Source organism: Zophobas morio, unplaced genomic scaffold, assembly GCF_036711695.1.
Source record: "Zophobas morio isolate AGI-343-1 ecotype UQ-CSIRO unplaced genomic scaffold, CSIRO_AGI_Zmor_V1 ptg000011l, whole genome shotgun sequence".
Taxonomy (NCBI): Eukaryota; Metazoa; Arthropoda; class Insecta; order Coleoptera; family Tenebrionidae; genus Zophobas; species Zophobas morio.
In genome coordinates, this window is record NW_026972116.1 from 5465143 (window position 1) to 5488182 (window position 23040).

At 33.3% G+C, this 23040-nt stretch overlaps 1 protein-coding gene and 1 long non-coding RNA gene across 2 annotated transcripts in view; both read right to left on the minus strand.

Moving 5' to 3' along the window:
- LOC135127430 (uncharacterized) overlaps positions 1–23040 on the minus strand; it is a 108559-nt gene that overhangs the window by 77473 nt on the left and 8046 nt on the right. The gene's annotated exons all lie outside the window — the stretch shown is intronic.
- On the minus strand, positions 14149–14893 carry LOC135127429 (uncharacterized). The gene is made up of 2 exons (XM_064053870.1): positions 14853–14893; positions 14149–14798 (listed from the first exon to the last, which is right to left on the minus strand). Exons 1-2 carry the CDS (start codon positions 14874–14876, stop codon positions 14199–14201), a joined length of 624 nt encoding a protein of 207 aa, XP_063909940.1. The 5' UTR covers positions 14877–14893; the 3' UTR covers positions 14149–14198.

The following is a 23040-nucleotide window of genomic DNA, read 5'->3' on the forward strand; positions in this document are numbered from 1 at the left end:
TTTTATTCAAGATAATTCTTTAAAGGTGCACTTTCGATTTAAACGTACTTTTATGTGAGATGGCACAGTAAATCTAAAGATGAGATGGCATGGTATGCCATCATGTCTTTATTGTACTGATTTGTTTTACACCATTGAGATTATGTTTTTATTTGTCAGAAATGGGTCCTTATCGGAGAAAATCATCTCGTCAATCATGGAGTGAACAGAATATGAAAGAAGCTATTCTCGCGGTTCGTGGTAAGAAAATGGGTTGGCTCCGAGCATCGAAAATATATTCTGTACCATCCACGACACTACGTCGACGAGCGAAAATTGCAGATGGCTGGAGAAAGGGTTACCTAGGCGGTCGTAAAAGCACGTTTGATAAAAACTTAGAAGATGATATTGTCGCCCACGTAAAAAATCTAGAAACTAGATTATTTGGTACGAGTATGTCTACAAATGATATACGAAAACTGGCTTATCAAGTGGCCGAAGCAAAAGGTTTATCACATAAATTTTCAATTCAATGTCAGAAATGCAGAAAATGGAGCCACACAGAATGTGCGGGCTTAGTTCGAAAAGCAAAACAGTTTATTTGTGATCTTTGCAAATAATAAAAATTGTACTTTCAGAGTTAACTAATATTTTGTTTCTTTTTCAAAAAGTTGTTTTCTTTAATTATTTAATTTTTGGAAGTGTATTTAATGTTTTTTTAACGGCATTTGAATATGTTTATGAAAATGTTATTTTGTTTTTTGATAAATAAACGTTTAAGAAATATTTTCTATTTTTTAACATTTGGTTAATGTTTTTGTTGTAAAATTTTAATGGTATGCCATCTCACCCTTAAGTATATAGATGAGATGGCTTGTGCGGTTGAGATGGCGTAGTATTAATATTAGTTTATGCGAAAAAGGTTATCGTTTCAAATATGCTTCAAAACATAGTTTTGTGTTAACTAAGAAAATGCCCGAGGTGAAATAAATTAAAATTTTTTTTTAATTTTTTATGAGGCGATTACAAAAAGTATGCCGTCTCAGACACATTTCCCCTACAGCCTATCAGGAAAATCTCGTTGTCAATACTTTTTACAATGAAGCGAAATGTGTATGTGTAAATAGTAAGTTACCAAAAAGTATCGTAGTATTACAGGCATCTACCGGTATATAATATCCAATATTATGTCCTAATGTTATATATATGTATATATTAATTCATTGTATTTTTTTAACTTACAAAGAAATCTGCTTGTTCTAATATGCAAACATAATCGTGTAATTCGCCAAAATTTGTTTAGGTATGGTTTTGGCGGCATAATTTCTGTTTTTGTTTTCTTTTTCAGTTGTCAGATTTGATGACGTTTCCATGTTGAAGATTTTTTCACTCGTTTCCTTTAGCATTTCTTTCGTTTCGCACATGTGTTTTGTATTTGTTTCAAATCTAAAATAAAATTATGTTCATTAGCATTAGTTCATAAAAAATTGCAGTAACATACCTTTGCAATATTTTATAGCGCCTCATTTTCAAAAACAATCACCGTAAGTTCTTCATAATCAGTGGGAGTATCTTCAGTGATTAATGGTGGTCTTTCCAGCTTATCTGAAAAAACTGCTTTTGTTACCTACGTACAGTTATCAAAAATAACAGAAACACGTAAAAATTAAAATGATTACTTTATTAGATATTAACTTACCTACTATAAATAAGTACAACCCACACTGAATGGCATAAATTTGCACAAAACTGCGTGAAAAATAAAGTGAGTAACGGATATACCAGAAAGTTTCGGTGGTTGAGAACCAACTGGAAATATTGGAATGATTTTCTGTGAAGTGCAATAAACATAAATACCGAAAAAAGGGAAAGTCCGAATGCACACCCCAAACATCTGATGTATTGTATAGTAAATACGGATAAGAATAAATTTAATAAAACTGAATATTAATCACTCTCGAATTTTTTTGGTAACCGTCATCACTTTATAAACGTCTTAATAAAATCAAAACTCGACGAAGGAATTCTTCAAAACCTTGTCCCGTTTTAGGGACAATGGACAAAGAATTTTTATGACTTTGTTTGTGTCGTTGGGTCTTTTCGCTCAACCTCAGATGTTCTATTTATAATTTGCCAAGCAGGTACTTACAAAATGACACTTCCAGAGTAAACAAGTTTTCAGAAATAATTGTTTTATTAGAAATTATTAGAATGAAAAAACTTGTCTTTGGTTCTTCTAATTCTTTCTAATTAAGCCGTTGTATTTTTTGCTCTAAATATAATCAAGCATTATGAAGGCCACTTTTTAAAGAATACGACGACCCACATCTAATTGACCATATAATCTATAAAAAATGACGAAGAAACGACGGCCTTTTGACGTCATTAATTGACGTCAGAAGTAAGTCATAAAAATCTCGTCATTTTCACGTGATTTTTTGGGCGAATGACGTCGCCGACGAGTTATGACCAAAAATTGACGTGAATTAGACGACAGTCTGCTGCTTGGGTAGTATCGCTGATGTCAGAAACACGTCTGGTCGACCAAGCTTATGCGGCTACCTTCACGCCGCCGGGGGTGGCGCCTTCGGTCAGGAGCGGCGGTCGCTCGGGCGCCAGCTCCCTCTCCGGGGGAGGGAGCGCCGGGGTGCTCTAAAGCCGGAGACACGGAATTCAGGTGGTGAGCCGCCGCGAAAACTCGAAAATAATAAATAAAACGGCGAGGATGTGTTATAACAAAAATAGGGTTTATTCCCTGTCACCAGCTACACGGTCTAAAATAAGAAATCTTACGGCTAAACAACTTAAATAACTACAAAACGGTTTTACAAACAAGATTAATTTAAATGTCCGGCACGGTCGTTCCTCCTGGGCGGCGACTTCCCTCAGGACGGGCTCCTCTTGGCTCTGGGGGCTGCGACCTTGAGATCTGGAAATCGCGCGAAGACGGTACGGCGACCCGGGAGGGGAGCGCGGTGACGGTAACGACGCGTGCACGACGGTTTCGACTTTCGACGGCGACGAAAAAAAAATGCGGTGACGGTGACACGGTTTTTCGCTCGGGGGCGGCGATTCCAAAACCGGTACAAACAGGCAGGCGACCCAAAAAGGTACTTACGGTGGGTCGGAGGGTCGAACTGCTCACTTGGTCACACTTCTCCAAAAACTAAAAACAGCCAATTTCGCCACAGCACTTCCGCACTCTTTGGAGTTTCAGGCAAGAGTCCTCTTCTCCCGCCGCGGCGGCGCGGCGATCGCGAACTTACCCCCGGCTTTCGCGGTACGCGTCACGGTTTCCGGCCCGCGAAAATTCGCTTCGTTACAGAACGAGTTTTTAATTCTCGTAATACTCATATTTGGTCTGGTGAAAATCCGCATGCCATACGGGAGACGCATTTTCAAGACAGATTTTCAGTAAAAAAATGTTTGGACAGGCATGCTTGACAACAGTTTGATAGGTCGATACGTTGTGCCCCCTCGCTTGACGGCGGTTGCGTGTTTAGATTTTTTAAACAACGATTTAGGACCACTTTTGGAAAATGTACCCTTAAATGTTCGTAGGGATCTATGGTACCTACATGATGGGGCCTCTGCACATTATGCCGTAGAAGCGATGGAATGGTTTGATCGAAACTTTCCAAACAAATGGATTGGGAGGAATGGACCTGTGTTGTGGCCACCTCGTTCTCCCGATCTCAATCTCTGTGATTTTTTTTAAGGGGTTACATGAAGCAGGTAGGTTATCAAACTCCAGTGAATACGGTGCAAGAGTTGACAAATCGCATTTAAAATGTTGAACACATTAGAAATAATCCAGATATTGTTAGAAGAACGCAGCAGTCGTTATTTCGGCGAGCAGAAGCATGTGTGCAAAATAGAGGCCGTCATTTCGAAAACTTGTTGTAGTAGTTTGTTTAACGTTGTGTTAATTTTATTCTTTATTTTTATTTTGATTAGTAAAGTTTACTTGGTTATGGTCGTTGAAAAGTCTTATTCTTATTAGTAGTTTCTTTTTGTTAACTATGCTCATTCATTAATAAGTCTGTACATAACTAGAGAAAATAACAACATCCTGAAAAAGAACACGCAGAGGATTACATATCACGTCGGAATTCAATGGAACCAAGATCGGCAAACCACTGTTCAGAACCGCGATCTTATAAGAACTGAAAAAACCACAGCGGAACGCGAAAAACGGGAAAGAAGACCCGCGACCCTGGACCAGGGCCGCCGCTAGAACTTTTGGCGCCCGAGTGCAAGTTTGAATTTAGCGCCCCTCTTCAATATAAGATTTTTTTAAGTAAAAATTGTATTAAAAGCAGTTAAAATTAAAATTTATTTCGTATAAAATAAACAAACAAATACCTTTATCGAACACAAATTTTTGCTAATAAAAAACATAAATACATTATGTATCCATATAATATGACTGAATACAAAAAAAAAGAAACGAAAACACCTAAAGCATACAAATAATATAATTAAATATTTTGTTACTAAACCAAATGAATGTTTCTAGATTTCATACTGGGAAATTCTGCAACTATTTTTTTATGTCCAAACTGTCTAACAATTCATGTTCAATTGCAACAATAGATAAGTTACTTAGCCTGCCTTGACTCATGGTTGATCTGAGATAATTTTTTATTATTTTCAATTTTGAAAAGGATCGCTGGCCAGATGCAACCGAAACTAGTGGTGTAAGCAAAGTTCTTAATGCTATTGATGTATCGGAAAAGTTGAGATTAAATTGTTTTCAAACCAATATGTAAAATTTGATGGGGATCTTCTAACGGTATAGCTGAAGAGTGCAGCTTTAAAGCTTTAATCTTATTAAATACGGCAATGTCGACCTCACCAGGGGAATCAACTGCAAGTTTTAAATGTAAATCTGTACAGTTTTTTAACATGTCTTCTTCTGAGGACTTAAACACATTATTGAAAAACCCAAATACATTATCATTATGTGTTTAGTTCCTCAAATCTATTATTTAAAGAAGACAAAGTTTGGTTCAGAATTCGGTAAAAAAAAAATATTTTAAAATTAATTTTTGGATCTACGACTTCGTATTTCTGCTCGTGATCAAAATGTTTCGGTTTTTTTCTTGGACGCATGGTTTGGATTGGCGGAAAAAATGGTTCAACATTAATTTCATAGGCAAGTTTGTCTGCTTCAGTTATAATTTTAGCAAAACTTTCATCTGAACGATATTTGGTAAAGTAACCTATTACATCTTTAAGTAAATTGATATATACTTTGATGTTGATGTTAGGATTCTGCATCATTTTAGTTAAGATGTTGATTTGATTCAGAATACTTATCAAATCAAATTATCGTTGAACAAATAACTGCCATGAAGAAGTATTTTCGGATATTTCCAGCAAATCATCAAAGATTTTGCAAATGTGATACGTATAAATGAAATAAATTTACCGTCCAAACTACAAGTGCAAATAACAACTATGTTGCATTTGCCAGCTCGGACACCAACTAATTTTTGGAGCAATGTTCTTTAGCACCTTTCTGTGAATTACGAAAATAATTTAATTTATTGCTAACATCCCCCTTGACGTTCCGACAAACAACACCCGCAATTCTGGAAACTTATTCCTTTATGCTTTACCGATCTACAAGTTTGTTCACCATGCACTATAAAAAACATATGTTTATTGATTTATCGATGACTGGATGACCTAAACAATATTTCTTTTTTTTGCTTTCTCCCAAAGTCTCAATAAACCCTTTTTTCGAGTTGTACATTTTTTTATATTATTTTGGGAATTTTGAAAAGTGCTACTTTGCCTGCCAATTTGCCGCCCCCCTTTGGCAGCGCCCGCGTGCGGTGCACGCCTTGCACCCCCGCTTACGGCGGCCCTGCCCTGGACGATGGTTCGCCGGCCCTCGTTCTAATAGGACCTCGACGCAAGGAAAATTAAATAAAAATGACTGATTACTACCATGTAAAATAATTCTTTACTTCAAAATGTTTAAACATCCAGTTAAAATTGTTTCAAATTGATTGTTTCTGAAAATAGTATATTATTAGCCAAGGTTGCAGAGCCAAGCATTCTAGACCGAGCGCAAATTAGAACCCGAGACGCGCAGCGTCGAGGGCTCTAAGTGCGAGGTCTAGAAGTGGCTTTGCAACCGTGGTTAATATACAATTTTTTTCACTAGTAGAAACCATAAGACAATAAACTGAAAAATAAACGTTCAATTTTTTTGACACAACATGATTTTGTTTTGATTTCTAATCAAACTTAATCTAAATCTTCAACACAAAGAAAACCGTTTATATTTGTCGCTGAGTTAATCATTTTATCTTGTACCATCTACCAACTACCATGCGTATACTCAAGTAATGTTTGTGGCACACATTTGTTCATTTTTTAAGAAATAATCACATCAAACATTGCGTACATAACCTCAATTTTTCTTTTTGAACCGGTGGTAGCAAAAGTTGAATTTGCTACCACTAAATGAGTCGACATTTGCATGCGTCCAGGCTGCTAGTGAAAAAAATACTTTTGACTATTTACTTGAAATTTTTCAAACTTCACCTTTGTTGTCAGTTTTTGGTTGCTATGATTTACACAGTGGCGCGAATAAAGCTTGGATAAAGGGTAAATTTAGTTTGCAACTTTTGATAATACAACAGGAGTTTTTTTCATTTCTTATGCTCTCGAGAACCCCTCTAATTTTTTTTGTCGGTGCACTTCGCAAACACCCTAATAACTTTTCTGAGATTTTGATATCACTTATACCTGCATATGCTATAAGATTGTCACTGTTGTGCACTTTTTAAATGAACATTATTATTTAACCATAATTTATTAAAACTCAGTTGGGTAATCTTCAAGATATGTGCAAAAATTTGGTGATTCAAATTTTTATTTTTAAGTTCTTTAAGCACAAGTGATCGCTGCAGATTTCAAGTAAGATTTATAAACAGTCTCTGCAATTTTATGGTGAACTTAAAATTTCAAAAAAATCGTTTTGAAACTTATGATTATCTGTTTACTAAATTTCCAACAGGCAAGCAGGTCACAGACAAGCGGAAATGATAAATCAACATTTTCGCATTCATCAGTACGTAAAATAACAAGAAAATATAAAATTGTTAAAATTATTAAATAATTAATTATATCGAAAAGTGTTTAAAATAATAAGTAAATGACATTACATTTCAAATGTATTCACAATTATTATTTAATGGGAACATATATTTCGAAACCTATTAAAATGGAACAGTGATTAAAAACTGCGTATTTAATACGATATAGCATTTTATATTTTTTCATGACTGTAAATACTTAAAACTGATTTCCGTAGCGATCTCTTTGAAATATAATTTAAAATTAAACACAAAAGCTGTAACTCGGCGTGGTAAATACCTCCTAATACCTGGATAAGATCTCATTAAACTTTATTCCATTATTATTATGATTATTATTCTTTTATACTGAAAGGTATGTAAAAAATACATACATATTTGATATACTTTGTGAAAAACTTCGCTTTCAGTAACTTAAAGCAAACTTCCGCCGGTTTACACAGATCTTTTTTCGTGTCGCACTCAGAATCGAATAAATAAACTGCTATAAACAGTATCCTACATTGTACGACTACAGTTAATTTTATTTATTGACATTATTGACTGTAAGACCCACTGCTTTCGATAAGCTTTTGAAGCCTTCCCAGCTTTCACCGCTGAGTCCTTTATAGATAGATATGTAAATTTTTCAGAGTACATTTCCAGAGGAAGAAGGAAACTGGATGTATAAAAAAATGAAGCAGCGTCTGTCAACTTCATAATACGCAGCAAATTTTCTTGAGAGAGAGTTTTATGTAGTCGCAATGTTAAGTACTTTCCGGATTTGTGTCAAAGAATACAAAGCTCTACTTTTACTCGGTAAGCAGATTATTAAAAAAATCCGCTGCAAGTTTACTCTAAACGACCCGGACTTTGACAAAAAGCTCAATTTTGTTATACTTGATTCGTTTCATTAAACTTGCTTCATTAATTAACCTCGTCTGAGGTAATTTGTTTATAATTATAATTGAAACTGCAGACGGCGGATTATAAAACCGCCCCGAACGTTAAAAACTGCTCGGTGCAACGAAATGAGAACATCGTGAACTACAACAGGTGCTTTTGTAAGCAAAGCTTTGCGGTTAAGTTCAAGGTGACACACGCAGGATAAAAACTTTATGTTTTAAGACGACGTATAAACGCTGAGGGGATTTTGCAAACAGTATTGCTTCAACAGGCATTTCGAAGCATTCCTAACCTCATAAAATTGGAAAATTTTTCTTTTTATAAAGGAAAATCGCATTAGAACATAACCAGGTTTGTGATGTTGCAATGTTTCTCTGCCTAATAATCAGCTTTGCGGAGTTTCGAATTCAGGATATATCGGTTCTGATAAGCACGTTAGGACCGGATTTGTCAAACAAGTATTGCCTCTATAATCTTGTGGAACGAGCTTTATGGAGAAGGTATTTAATTAAATGTCACGGATGAGCTTTATACGGGAAGAGTTGCCAGCAATCGGACGAGTTTTGTATTTAATCAAGTAAAAAGCGGGGATACCGACAACCTTGAAAGGAGACGTTGACAGTTTTTTGCTTAAAGCTAAAATTCTGGCGAAATTAAATAAAAAACCAGGGGAAATTTTATTACTACCTAACTACCATTTTATTTAATTGCGCATTTGTGGAGATTAAAGTAAACAGCGACGGCATCTAACCTGTCACTCGACGTCTAATCTACCAATTATTTCACAACTAGAGTGTAATGTTGAAGTGAATCAGTAAAGTAAGTAACACTAACTTAGCAACAGAACTTTATAGGTATTGTAAATTTAATATATCTGACAATTAAGAAATTAAAAATGTCATTTGAATTACGATCAATCAACGAAAAAAATTGGAACATTAATAATTTCAATGTAAAGTCGTAAACAAAGCTTGACGACAAAGTGGATTCGCAACAATAGCTTACCCTTAATTTGTAAAAATTTGTATTTAAATGTCGAAACAGAATGACACAAGTTACAAATTCAAACATTCAATTGATGTGTACACTAGACGCAAACATTTAGTGCTTTTATGGCTTTTACGTTTAAAGTACTTTAAAGCCGAGCCTTCATAAAACTTAGCAAATGCAAACCATGCCACGTGTGAGTAATGGCCGAGACAGTACTGCCCTGTGTTTTTACCAGAAAAGGTCTTTTCAGGTAGATTATTAGTAAGCGGGTTTAAGATGTCCGGCTGTGACCCCCTATTGAATTATTATAATGGGAGTTAAATTGGTGTGAAGCCATAAATGCACTAAACGTTTGCGTCTAGTATAACACTATGGTAAATTTTTATCACATTGAATTGTGGCTAAACCCACATCTGTGTATAGCTTATGTTATAATATACGAATCTCCAGAAAATTTTGACACAAATGACGTTTCATTGTCGCTAAGTTTTGTCTGCAACTTTATCTATAAAATGTTTTTCTATTAGTACAGTGCGTTACATTAGAGTTTTAAAACTATAAAAATTTAATTACCCAGTTTTTTTTTCTCAGATTTAAATGATTGGAACTTTATAAGTGAAGTTTTGGCTAGGGTCTTCAAACCAAAACTATTCTGAAGTAAAATTAATATTAAAATTGTACAAAGTAGAAAATATAGCTTCTTAACCCAGTTCAAAAAAACTAATGAAGAAATGGATTAAATTCTGATAACAAGAATAATTTTTGTCTATGTGGGGTTTCCCATACTCTCCACTTTGATTAAAAATATGTTTTCTTTCAGTTGATGGATTAAATAAATGAAATTATTATATTGATGCCTAAAAATAGTGTTACGAAGTACACGACTAATTATGCAAGGATTATGTGCAAAATAATTCGGGCGCAATTTGAGTGGATTTTCTCAACATTCACTGGACTTCGACTCGTTGGCTGAATAATTCGTTCCCGAAGATGGCCTCTATTTAAGCCCTTACGTTCCTCCGGATGCTTCGTGAACGCCGCTTCGAGGTTTTTCTGGACACCATAATCGAAACTTCCAGCAATCCGCTCCAGGCTTTTCTTTATGCCCATAGGCGTCTTACCGGGGCAGCATATGGGTGTATTTCGTAACAATAGGTTGCAACTGTCGAACTAACATATTGCTTACAATTATTGTTAACGAACAAAACTGGCAACTTTTTTTATTAAATTTTTGGGTTGCCAATTCTGAATTAAGTATTAGCAGCAATGTTAACATGTCTCTGTTCACAATTGTCAATTCTGACACGAGTGCGGTTAAAAACCAATGAGAAGATGACAGTTACTGAATTGTTGTCCAAAATTTGAATCTGACCTCTGATATGTCATCATAAAATTTTAAATAAATTTTGTCAACCTGATGATAAAATCACAAACATTTATAGTCAGTCGGTATTTTCAACAAACCGCCCTTAACCTTATTAATGTGCACTTTAATATGATTAGTAGTTCGTGCGAGGTAAATTTTGATTGTGTGAGTCATATACTTAAGTAGGATTTTGTTAGATAGGTATTTTATAAAATTAATTGTAATCTTGTTACTACCTGGCTTATTCAGTGTAATTTAACTAGAAAGTAAGAAATTTCAATAATTTCACAACGACAAAATGGAAGTAGGTGATTTTAAGCAAGACAGAAGCACATCCGGCTAGGTTCACAATAACAATGTTACAGGATTTTTTTCACAACCGGATCGTTAGTCGAAATGCAGAGAATAGGTATCTGACCACTGCTAGATGTTCCTTTACTGCTGCAGACTTTTTGTGGCTCCTATTTAAAGAACACTATTTATCGAACACCTGTCAACAATTTGGAGGAATTAAAGTTGAGAATAACAGAATAAATAATTAACGACATAAACAATTTTATACAGATGTTGAGCCATGTGATCAATGGAGTTAAATGAAGAGCTTATTTATGCTTATGTAATAAAATTAATTAATTTTGCAATAAATTTCACACTTTTTGTATTAAAGATTTTGTTAAAAAGTGTCCACCATTTTTGCTTGTAAGAATATTTGTCATTTTTTGACATTTATGAGTGTAGGTTTAATCAGCGACATGCTAAATCCTTTCCAGGATGTCTCAATTACTAGTTACGTTAAAACGCCAGATAAAATTTTTTTTTATGATTGACATATATCACTGTGGACCTTATATTACAAATTTTAACCTTAAGAAGCGAAAAACAGATAATTTGATAATACAACTTTAATGATGCAACAAAAATTTTCCAGCTTGGACCAATAGTTGCATTAATAAAAAATAAACATTTGAGGCATAATTATAACAATATTGACATTATTTTAACTGTTACATTTAAAATTAAAATTCTTAATTAAAGCCACGAAACAGTAGTGATTGTTTGGGTAAAATAAGTTGATAAAATAAGTGAAGTAGGAGACATTCAGTATTAGCTGTGTAGATAACTATAACCGTTATGATTTATTAATCATATTTTGGATGTCAATAATAATAATAATTATATGTGAGTGAAAAATGTTTTTTCGTTAGTATTTGAGAGAACATTTTAATCTAAATTTGTATTGTAATTTATGATAATAATTAAAATGATATGTTTGATGAGATAAAGTCTAGCTAATTTAATGAATCTTTACAACACATTCTTTTTTGTCCCGTTTCCGTAGTCTCCATAAAACAATTTATCGTTCATTAACCCTTGTAAAAGAAATCTTTAGAATCTGTTATCTAAAGGTGGTCGACTTAGCAGACTCATTCTGCGCCGAGATTATCTTGTAAAAAAGACCTCCAAGACCCTTTAACAATGATAAATGATTCAAGTCACGCCCCCTGAAGTTGGTTTAGACGATTTTATATTGTCTACAAGTAAAACTATCTGCCGGATACAAGTGGTAAAGATTTCAATTTGTTTCATTGGCTCAAATGAATTCGAGCAAGTGGAAGTATTTATAGGTGAGAGACGTAACCGAGTAAATCGGGTCGCAGCCGAACTATCGACCGCACACTAATCCAACAGGCCATAAAATTTACCAACTCTCAGCTATCGGCCATGCTGACTGGTTATGGAACTTGTTAGTTTTTGGTCACACAATATAGCGTAGTGTAATCTAATTAAGAAGTTAGATTGGAGATGTGAACCGATTATGTTTCGTCAGTATGGTGCTGTTTACTAAATTGTACTGCCTGTTGTCAATCTTGCCATGATTAGTGTTATCGTTTTGAAAAATCGGGAGAAAATGATAAGAGAATTTTGTTTGTAGTAAGTTAATCAGTGAATTTGTAATTAGTAAGTCTTGCATATTCAAAGTAATATTCTATTATACGCCAGTATTTGAGACCATATTCAAGTATTACTATTTCAGATTCGAATATTTTTTTGGTACTGAAACTAGATGATGTTCGATCCGTTGAGTCAGCTGATGATAATGACCATTGAAAGCCAAAATTACGCTAGCACATCATGTGCGTGTTTTATTTTCAACATAATGTTTACATTTTGATGTTTTATAAGATATCAGAATATGGTAATTCTTTAGATAGCAAATTTTTTTTGTTACACATCTTTTCAATGCCAATAAGAAACTATATGAATATGAAAACAAAGATGAATGCTTCCCAAATGCCACACATGTGACAAAGATACAACGCTGTGTGTTTTGCGCGGAATCAAAAAAGGTGTATACTTTGCCATTCTGTCACTTTTAAATCTTGATCATTTCGTTTAATAAGCAATTATTTTCATTTTAATATTATAACAAACACAGGACAACTTTTAAATTGTTCAAACATGTGAGTTTTTTCTATGGTTTTATTTAATATTAGATTTAAGTTTATCATGCTGTGGACTCCTTAAGGGAATTAAAACTGTATAGTACGAGTAGGTAGAAATAAAATTTAATTGGAAAAACAAACGGCCCCAAAATCTCCTTCAACCGACAACTTTGTCAAGTTCTCTAAATTTCCCTACCATTCTGGCGATGTTGAGCTACAACAATATGTACAATATCCAAGAACTGATCAATATTTGACAAGTATGTACCGTCTGACCGTCTCGGCGCTTGCCGCGATATGGCGGACTTGAGAGACTGCAGGATGATGCTTTCCGGTACAACTACTAGGAAATTAATCTATGATGTCAATGAAGCGCTAACGTTTAACCTCTCTTGCTCTATGCCAACTTCCACCTTCTTCGAGGGGCCGAAGGCCAGGTGTGGAGTGGCATGGGCGCCCAATACTGGTCTCTCTGGTCGATGGAACCTACTTGTACAAGTACAAGATCCGACCCTTCGAACTTGAGAAGCTTGCTTGGATGATGGTTAGCCTTAGCAGTATGGAAGGCGAGAGGCAGTGTGTTCTTTTAAAGCACAACTTTGGAAGTCACGGACTTCCAAGTTTACCTACTAAATTTCTAAATGATGCACTGGCCCAGATCTACCAGTACCCATGGAACTGGAGTACGATGTAGTGCGTCGTACGGTTTCCACGGACCAGCTCCGCACAAAACTGTCAATTGGAAATGAAAAGATATCTGAATGGAATCTTAATCTATTAAAAACGTCTGAAACAATGTGGAGAACGTGTTGCTCTACTGAAGCTCTCCCTGTGAGTCGGGAAGCTATTAGGGTAGTATTAATGTCTAGACCGAGTTAAATCAGCAGTTGTGGGGTTTTCCAAAAATCAGGACTTCTAGGGCAATAAGTCGATACGGATTCATAAATCACGTTATTAGTTTCGGAGATCGATTTTTTTGTATTGTAGTCATGAATCGTTGAAAAAATATGAAAATAACCATGCGCCGGAGGAATTCAATTACAATACTTCCGTAGCTCACACTCGAGAAGTAAACGTGTTATTGAGGGTATAATTGTATTAAAGAAAATTCAAAATAATTTTATTGCTCCTGTCAAAAATAAAAAAAATAAATAAAGTAAACGTAGATATTAATTTTTTAAGCTTGTGGCTGCGTATGATTTACATTTGTGACTTAAGTAAATCCTCAACTTTTAGATGACTACTCACTTTTATTCACTTTTCTTGTCGCACTGTAAAAATAGATCTTATAAGTTAAATGAATGAATTTGGAACGATAAATGACCACAAATGTATTAAATGCAACAGAAAGTTTTATTAACATCATCAACAACAAAAATAATTTACTATGAACAAAATAACAATGTAACACCTAATAATTTAATACCACTTAGCTTGCTGTTTTTTGTTTCCAACCAGAACATGCGTATTTACAGGAACCGGCACAGGGTAAGGTTTATAAACAGGAACTGGATGATGTTTCTCCACAATAATTTTGACTGGTTTTTCTTTGTATACAGGTACAAGCTTTTCCACGGGAATGGGAATTTTCTTTTCAACTTCATCGGGTACCAGTTTGAAGATGGGCACGGTAAACGGTTGTTTTACTGGAATATGAACAGGGTAAGGTTGTGGTACGGGAACCTTCAGGATGTGTGGCGATAATAATAAATCCAAATCTTCAGCTGATTTATCGTCAGATAAATCAAGTCCAGAGTCTTTGATAGCTGAAGTTTTTAAACCGAAGTTATTGATACCATCGTTCGTCAGTTCCTGATTTTTGAAGATGTGTTCCAAACTTTGCTTCACCAACTTTTCGAGATCACCCATTTGAACAGTGTTCAAGTTTGTATATTGTGGAATTTGTCCAATATTGAATTGACTGTTTTCATCGCTTTTCTTTGTTGAAGATGTGTAATAATTTGGGACGATTTTGGCACTTACTAAGACTGAAATAGCTGCGATATGCAGACATTTCGACTGTAAAAGAAAAACATGTTTATTTAATTCTTACAAAATCTGATACAAACTTACTACTAATGTAATGTGTCTGTGCATGGTTTCTGTTTGAAGGACGTAGCTGGACTGTTGATAAGATCACAAGATGAACACTTTTATACTCACTACTAATGAGATTATTAATGGTGAAAGGTGATTCACTAATCTCATACAGCATAAGTATTATGCACCGTTTCAGTGAACACTAAATTTGATGTATTTTTCGTTAAATAAGCACAGCAGTATCCCTACACCAACATAGATAAAGATAAACATCACATTTTATGCCCATTAATTATAATAAGTATTCAGTATTTTGAAAAGTGAAATTTTTTGAGTTCATTTATTTTTTGTTCTTTTTGTTGTTTAATTTCGAATTACAAGAATTTTTTAATTAAAAGATATTTTGTTTTACGGCCACGCAGCATGCTCTAAATGCAGAATAATTATTCGCTACTTATTTCAATATTTAATCTTAATTTCGGCTTTCGTGGTATTAATTAGAAATTATTAGCGAACATTAGAAATTTATAGCGTCTTGTTTTGGTAGTATTATTAGGAATAAATAATAAATTTCTTAACAAAGTCAATTTAAAATTGTAATTTAAATTTGATTTCAGATGATAAGGACTCAATTATTCAAATTGCAATTTTTACTCTTGTAGCTCATTTAAATACAGTTTAGTTCAATTTGTTTTCACTTGATGAAAGTCAAACATGAATAATGCTTTACCCTATGGAAATTATTTTAATTCGATTAGGAAAAGTTTTGCTTAGCAAGCTGTTTTACGCAATGTTCCACAACTTCTTTCACTACAGAAACGATTGTTATATTAACGTGTGTTTTCTTATTTTTGTCTCTTTTATTTATCGAGCTTAAACTAGAAAAACCATTTACTTATTTTGAATTGTACTCATAATTTTTATATGGTTGTAGGTAAGTCCTGTTATTTATTAACAAATCATATACAAATAAACAGTTAATATTATAACACTAACATGTGGCTGAAATAGGTTTCTAAATTAATGTTAATTACAATCCTAATTAGCACACAACAGTATGCCCTATGGTTTAAACATAGGAAGTACATACGAAAACATGAGTTATTTAAGGTACTATACACTTATAATTGTTTAACATGTTTAAGTATTATTTAATTTATGTTTCAAGCAGCTATAAAATGTGGCTCTTTGTAAATAAAAAAAAAAGGAAGAAGAAAATAGAAACAGAAGAAAGTTATGAAAAACTGTATAAATTTTAAGAATTAAATTAGAGGTGAGGGTTCCATCTGAGTTGGCAGCGTACAAAATTCATAGGTAATGCATTTTATACAGAAGAATTTGCGCCGATTTTGTTGGTTATCAAAAACCTACCGATTTCTGAAGAACTTGATAGATGTATTTTACACAATTCATCATGAAGTTTTGTCATTCCGTTATCTATTCGTGTAAAAAAAGCTAAATTGAAATTTTCAACATGCAAGTTTTTTTATTGAAGATTTTATAGTCGATCAGCGGCAAAGTGGTAGGTAATATTTTAAAATAATAATTTTAATTTGAGCACTAAGTTTAATCTAAGATTGTAAACAACCGTCCTTATTGTTTGGATCTAATTATGACTTTGAATTCATTTTGTGTGTTGTTAAAGACTAAATACAAACTCCATTATTATTATTTAATTTATCTTATAAGTCATCATTTCGCTTCTATATAGACGTACCAATTTGTCGGTTACGTTTTTCAGAAACATTGAACAACTTTTGATAAAAAATGACCATCTCTGGGATCAACGAAGCCATTACTTTCCCTCTCGCATATTAGAACCTCTATATATTTGCTTTAAAAATCAGGGAATCAGGGGTGATCCCAGATTGAGTTAAGGCACAGGGGTGAAAATATAAAGGCGATTTAGGTGAGAAAACTGGATTTTCATGATACTAAACAGATTTTAGTCTGTAAAATTTACCCTTCTTTATTCTTAATTTTTTGCAAGATGATGGTCCATTTTTTGATGCTTCTATAATTAAATTACTAACGCTTAGGGAAAATGCAAAACTGATTCTTTTTAAGAAAAAAAGAAGTTGACTTTTAACGTTTACAAAATCACGTTACGATCTTATCAAAGATGTTGGAGTGTGATTAAAAATTAAAAAATTAAATTGTCGCTGATTTTAATGACCTTACGCTTGTAATAAACACGCTAAACATATTTTAAATTAGAGTTAATCTAAACATAAACTGTAGTATGTGTATAAAATTATCTGGCAGTCACGCATATATATCGTATAGCAATATGTCTACAAAACACACATCATGCAGAAAGGATTACACGAAACAAGGATTTGCCGTGACTTAAAATGAAAATTACGTTTTGTAATGAGCGTTTTGAGCTTTTTACACGTGAACAAATAAAATTCAGTGCGCCTATAAATGTATGCTTTTTATACCATTAGCACGTAAAGTTTTCGTTGACGACCATATTCAGTTATAATTTGTCATTTCGTCAACGCTCGTACAGGAGAGGGTAAAAACTGGAAGTTCACTGACTCATCATGGGTAGAACGTTATTACACGTGGATTCTTCGGCCTGGAAATTAATTGCTTTTTGTGTAATTCGTCGCTGTTGGAGCGAAGACGAGCCACGAAATTGTGTACATATTTTTGCGGGAACAGAAATGTCTTAACGAAGAGAAATAATCGAGTCAGGTGTTGGAATTATTAATGATTTGTTTGTTTTTGTTCTTAACAATAGATGCGTAAAGTTTTTTTTTTTTTCAAAAAATATGGAACAGTTAATGCGATTTTGAGTGCAGGATCACTATAATATCTAGCAAAATCTGGAATGTTTTTTTTCCATTACTGGTGTAATCCTTTTTTGTGTTTTGGAACGATAGACAAGAGATGTATTTTAATAAGACTGTTTTGAATAATGTATAACGTATCCTTCGCATTTTAGGGCTCATAGAATAAGAAAGTGCAAGTTTCCTGTTTTTGTCTGTTGACTTAAGTATTTGTTAGAACATTCTCACATAGTATTTTTGAGGCTTTGTACAGCCAAAACCAAATTGATTACTTATAAAAATTGAAAAATCTGTAGGAAGGAGACCAAGGCTAATTTCGGGAAGATGTAATGATGGTGTTATATTTAAAGTACACAGGAAATAAGCTAAAGAAGCTATACCTAAAGAGATCAGAAACTGGTACAGTAATTCATAAAATTCTCAATTTTTTGTACCTCGGGAGCATTCTTCGAAAGCATCATAGGGATACAATACATAGCTGAACTCGTCCTAAACATGTAAGTGTTTATCTTTGTAAACAAAATATTGTGGATGCAGAGGCGAAATACTAAGTACTCAAAATTTACATAGAGCTTGAGGAGGTAGAAAAGAAGAATATGTAAGGTAGTAGGCATGTTGAGATGGTCGGGTGTCTATTTTACCAGTCACTAAACCTATGTGTTTCTTCACATTGATTCATGACCTATCATATAGTTAAAATCCAAGAACTTTTTTTTTGATAACCCTAAAGAAAGTTCGATAACATCTAAAAGTGTGGCGCTTTAAGTATGATACGATTTTTTTGTAAATTACCCATAATTAACAGACTGAAATTTTGATAAAATCAGTGTGGATTTATTTGTAGTTTAATGTAAGATCCGTTGTATTTTATTAATTCTAGACAAATGGTAACACCGTATCTACTGTTATTTTTATCAGAAACTGATAATATCATTTCAAAAAGTGATTAAGTAAATCTTATCTCAAGCATTAATTCTTAAACCTCAGCGTACTGGTATTCTCGAATCTCATGTGTCGACAAGTAATTGTAATGATGAATTGTTTTAAGAAATATAAAAAGCTTTTTTATTCTGAGTTGTAATTTATCTGTTACAATGAAATTCCTGAAAAAATATAAAGCAATAGGTAAATAAGGTAATATACAAATTCCTTCTATCAAAACGCTGGTGACGTCGATTTATCCAACGTATAAAACAATAATTTTCGACGAGTATATGTTTTCTGTTATATACGTAACATTTCTCTTCTGCCGTTTGCATATAATGTGACAAAAAAGTATAAATTAATTAATTTACACTGAATGTCAAAGTAAATAATTTTGAATACTTTTAGTGTAAGTTTTCAAATAAACATAAACTTCATTCATTTTGGTGCGTAGTAGTTTAAAGTTTTGTTAGTTTCAGCGTTGAAAGTGATGAAGCGTACGGACTTAACAACTGTTCCCAGAACAGTAATTAAAGAAAGTTCCAACTTATTAGAATTCTAAAAGAGAATTCTAATAAGATGGGAAAATACAGGAAATAGAAAGAAATAAAATATAGTAGAAGTATTTAGTTTGGTGGAACTTTGAATGTATTTATTTTGTATTCTGTCAAAAAATACTTAATTAATTTTCTAACAACGTAGTAAACTCGTAAAACTGTGTAGTCTAAAGCAATAATAATGCAAGAATTAAAATAATTGTTTAAAAAAATTATTATTATTAAATGCATCCGCAATCAAAAACCTTCTGATTCGTAGGAGATTGGATTTTTAATACTACAGTTGAAAATATTGAGTTCCAAAAATACCTCTATGCTAAAAAAGGCTAGAAAAATGCTAAATATTTAGTAACAGTAGTAAAAATTGATCACCCCTCAAATTATTTCGAGAATAAAGAACAGTAAACTCTATCTACTTTAGTAAAAGTTTCCTTACTAAATCGATAACGCCAAACCTAGAAGTTTGTCCAAAACCAACTTTTAATTATTTTTATTCATATTTCATAGTTTTTCCCATTTACCAGTTTCATACCGTACTTTTAAAAATTATTGTTTTTTTTTTGTCAAACAACATTTACTATTTGTGATCTATGAGTATTTCATGTTGAAGAAAAATAATATCTTAGTTTAACACACCTTTACTACATCGCTGCAATTTAAATAAGATTGTAATCAACAAACTAGGTAAGTACAAACAAAATTGAGGACTTTATTGTTGCTTATCGTACTATAAATTCTCCTAAAGAACGGAGAGAAAGACCTTTGTAGTATTTAACATTACCAGCATGGTAAAAGGGCTTTTACTGGCGAACAGAAGGATATGACTGGAGAGCTGAAGACGACTCAGTAACCTTCTGGAGCCAGTAAAACCCGTTATCTTTCGTGTATTGTTGATTGTTGGTTATTTTATTTGTTCCTTAATTTTAAATAACTATTATAAACTACTAAAAATTCTAGAATATTACATTACGGAAGTAATGCGTCGGAAACGCAAATTATTATATATAGTATAATAGTTATTTATACACCAAGTGAGTTAAATACGTTTTTATTCACGAGAAGATGTCTCATTTCTTCGAGTAAATAAAAACGTTAACTCACGTGGTTCGTTGCCTTGGTGCCTAGTTGTTTATTTGTAAACTGTAAACAGCAATTTGTTCTATAAAAAGTTTTTGTGTCTGATTCTGTTCTACAGGAACTAGAAAAGGCTAATCAAAAGATTTATACGAAAAAGAATACATATTTTGCCGATGGAGGGATCAAAAGCAAGTCAAAAGGGGTGGATGAAAATATCGTCTTGGCTTATATCGCCGAACGATCAACAAAAGTAAAATCCTCATTATTATGGTCTTACTATTCGCAACTTAAAAAAATGTTGTCAGTGAGGGAAAAATTGATCGTAGCAGGTTTGTTCACCTCATTTACAGATTTGCAAAGTTTATATTTATGTATTTGTAGGTTCCATCAGGTAACTACATTTCTGAAAACAGCATCTGCAGGATATGTTCCGAAAAAATCACTAGTATTTACACGAGAAGACCTCGAAAATTTTTTGGATACTGACCCTAACGAGAAATATCTATTATTAAAGGTATGCAAAAGCTCAAATATTTTGATTTTACTACCAATATTGTGTTTTAGGTCGTGGCTATTATGGGAATTGCAGAAGGATGTAGAATTAAAGAACTGATTTCCATCTCTGTAGACGATATTGACGATAGAGGAAGTGTATTAGTTGTCCAGATTCCAGACACAAAAACCTATAAAAACGCGTTTTTACTGTCGTCAATGGTGGCAATTCCGTCAATGCACTCGATGTTTTTCGAAAATATCTTTTAAGGCCAGAAAAAGTGTCACATAAGCGTTTGTTTATAAATTTTAAAAACGAAAAATGTACAGTTCAGCCTGTTGGTGTGAATACGTTCTCTAAAATACCTCAAAAAATTGCAGAATTTCTTGGCATTTCGAATGCGGAGAAATACACGGGCCACAGTTTTAGACGCTCATCCGCAACTTTACTTGCTGATAGTGGTGTTGATTTGAGTGTTTTAAAAAAACATGGCGAATAGCGTTGTAATTCTGTGGCAGAAGAATATGTTGAAAATTCCTTGACCAATAAAATTAATATTTCTAAAAGAATCCTTGGTGACGAAGTTGATGCAAAAAGTGGAGGGTGAAGCAAGCAATAGTATTCCCAGAGAATTTAGCATTACGACCACTAACAAAAATCACACCAGTAAAACGACAATTTCTACCGAAAATGTATCTGCCCCATTAAATGGTGGGACCCAAATTAACTTTCGTGGTTTGACAAATTGCCATTATTTTGATTGTGAAAATAAAACTTTGGAAGATAATTAGCAATAGTTGTTAGCATTGTTACCTACCTATGGATTATTATTATTATAAAATTAATAAATTAATAAATAAAAATATTGTTATCATTCAGTGATTTCTTACAAATTTGACATGTCCTCTTCCGATCTCCACGTTGTTTTCAAAAAGACGATTGTGCTCCTATACTATTTTCAATTTTCTTTAGGTTTGTTTTCCAGTTATTACAATGTTTGCTATGAATGGATGATCATTAATTTTTCGTGTACTCAATAGAAAATTGCGCCTTTGTTTTATAGAAAATAAAAAGATGTGCTACTTTTCTCGTTAGCAACACTTTTCCAGTTAACAACCAGCCAGCACTATTGTCTCATCCGCTCCATTTGTATTTTTTGTTCTTCTCCATTCTTTAAAGTATTTGTAACAATTTTCATAATTGTGTTTCGATTTTACAGGTACCAAAATCGCAATTGTTTCTGCAGATTCTCCAAAAATGCCAAGTTCTTCAGAATTATAAATATTTCGCATTTTTTAGCATATTTAGTTGGTTGTAGTTATGAACAGATGTGTTGTTATGGTAATAATGCAATCTACGCCCACATGATTACATTAAATCAAAAATTATTTTTTATTGCTTCCGTCCATTATTGACGATTTTGTAGAACTCAAAAGCGTCCGGGAAAGCTCATCTCCCAGCCTTGTTCCTGCAAAAGTAACTATGGCAACCCGCTCGAAATCATGGCAACACTGCTTTCGAGTATCAAAATAAAAATTGTTATTGTGTCATTTTAACAAAATCAGTTCTCCATTAAACAATTATTACTAGTAGTAAAAGTATAAATCATTATTCAACTTGTTGTATGTGATTGTTAATAAACAAGAATAAATACGAAAATATTTTTTAAATTCTTCGTATGCTTTTCAATAACGGAGAGCTGATTTTGTTGGTAACGAATTGTTAATTACTCTTCTTCTTACACCGAATTAATTTTTAAAACTTTTAAACAAATTTAAATGTGTGTTGGCATCATGGAGGTTGAATGACAAGAGGAAGCCTCATTTAACTTATATGTTAAGGAAACGCGGACAAAAGAACTTTACGCAAGAGCCATTTATGACCTTTTCCGTATCACATCGGGAGCGGTCGGTCCAGAACACAGGATCAGAGGCGATGCCGTTTGGTTTAGAATGGGATCACAAAGAGTAAAAATGTATTACTATTTGTTTAATAATCATAAAAAAACAAAAATGTTTCTAGTAACGTATAAACTCAAGCAAATTTTACTGCTACCGGTTTTATATTCTATCCTATTAAATTATTTCAGTTTTTCATGCCTAGCACCCGGCAAACGCTTTCCAGTACGCCACTAAACAGTCAATTTCTTTTAGGATCTGGAAGAACCATTTATGATTCTCGTCGAAAGCACGGTACCACTTACTTTTTGAAACTGTCTCCCTCCTCTCATTCTACCTCCACGGTCGGCATAAAAAATGTTGCGAATTACTTTGCGAGTATTTGTGTTGCTCCTACTCGACTAGCGTCTAGTATTTTCTGGACTAATGATTCAAACAAATATTAAAATTTTGTTTTATACTTTTCAAAATTGA

What these genes read in the sequence shown, in the direction of transcription:
- LOC135127429 (XM_064053870.1), bottom strand. Translation starts at nt 14,876, where the DNA reads ATGCACAGACACATTACATTAGTA. An exon ending in ACAGACACATTACATTAGTA is followed by an intron (nt 14,799 to 14,852) that starts GTAAGTTTGTAT and finishes TTTCTTTTACAG; the next exon opens with TCGAAATGTCTGCATATCGC.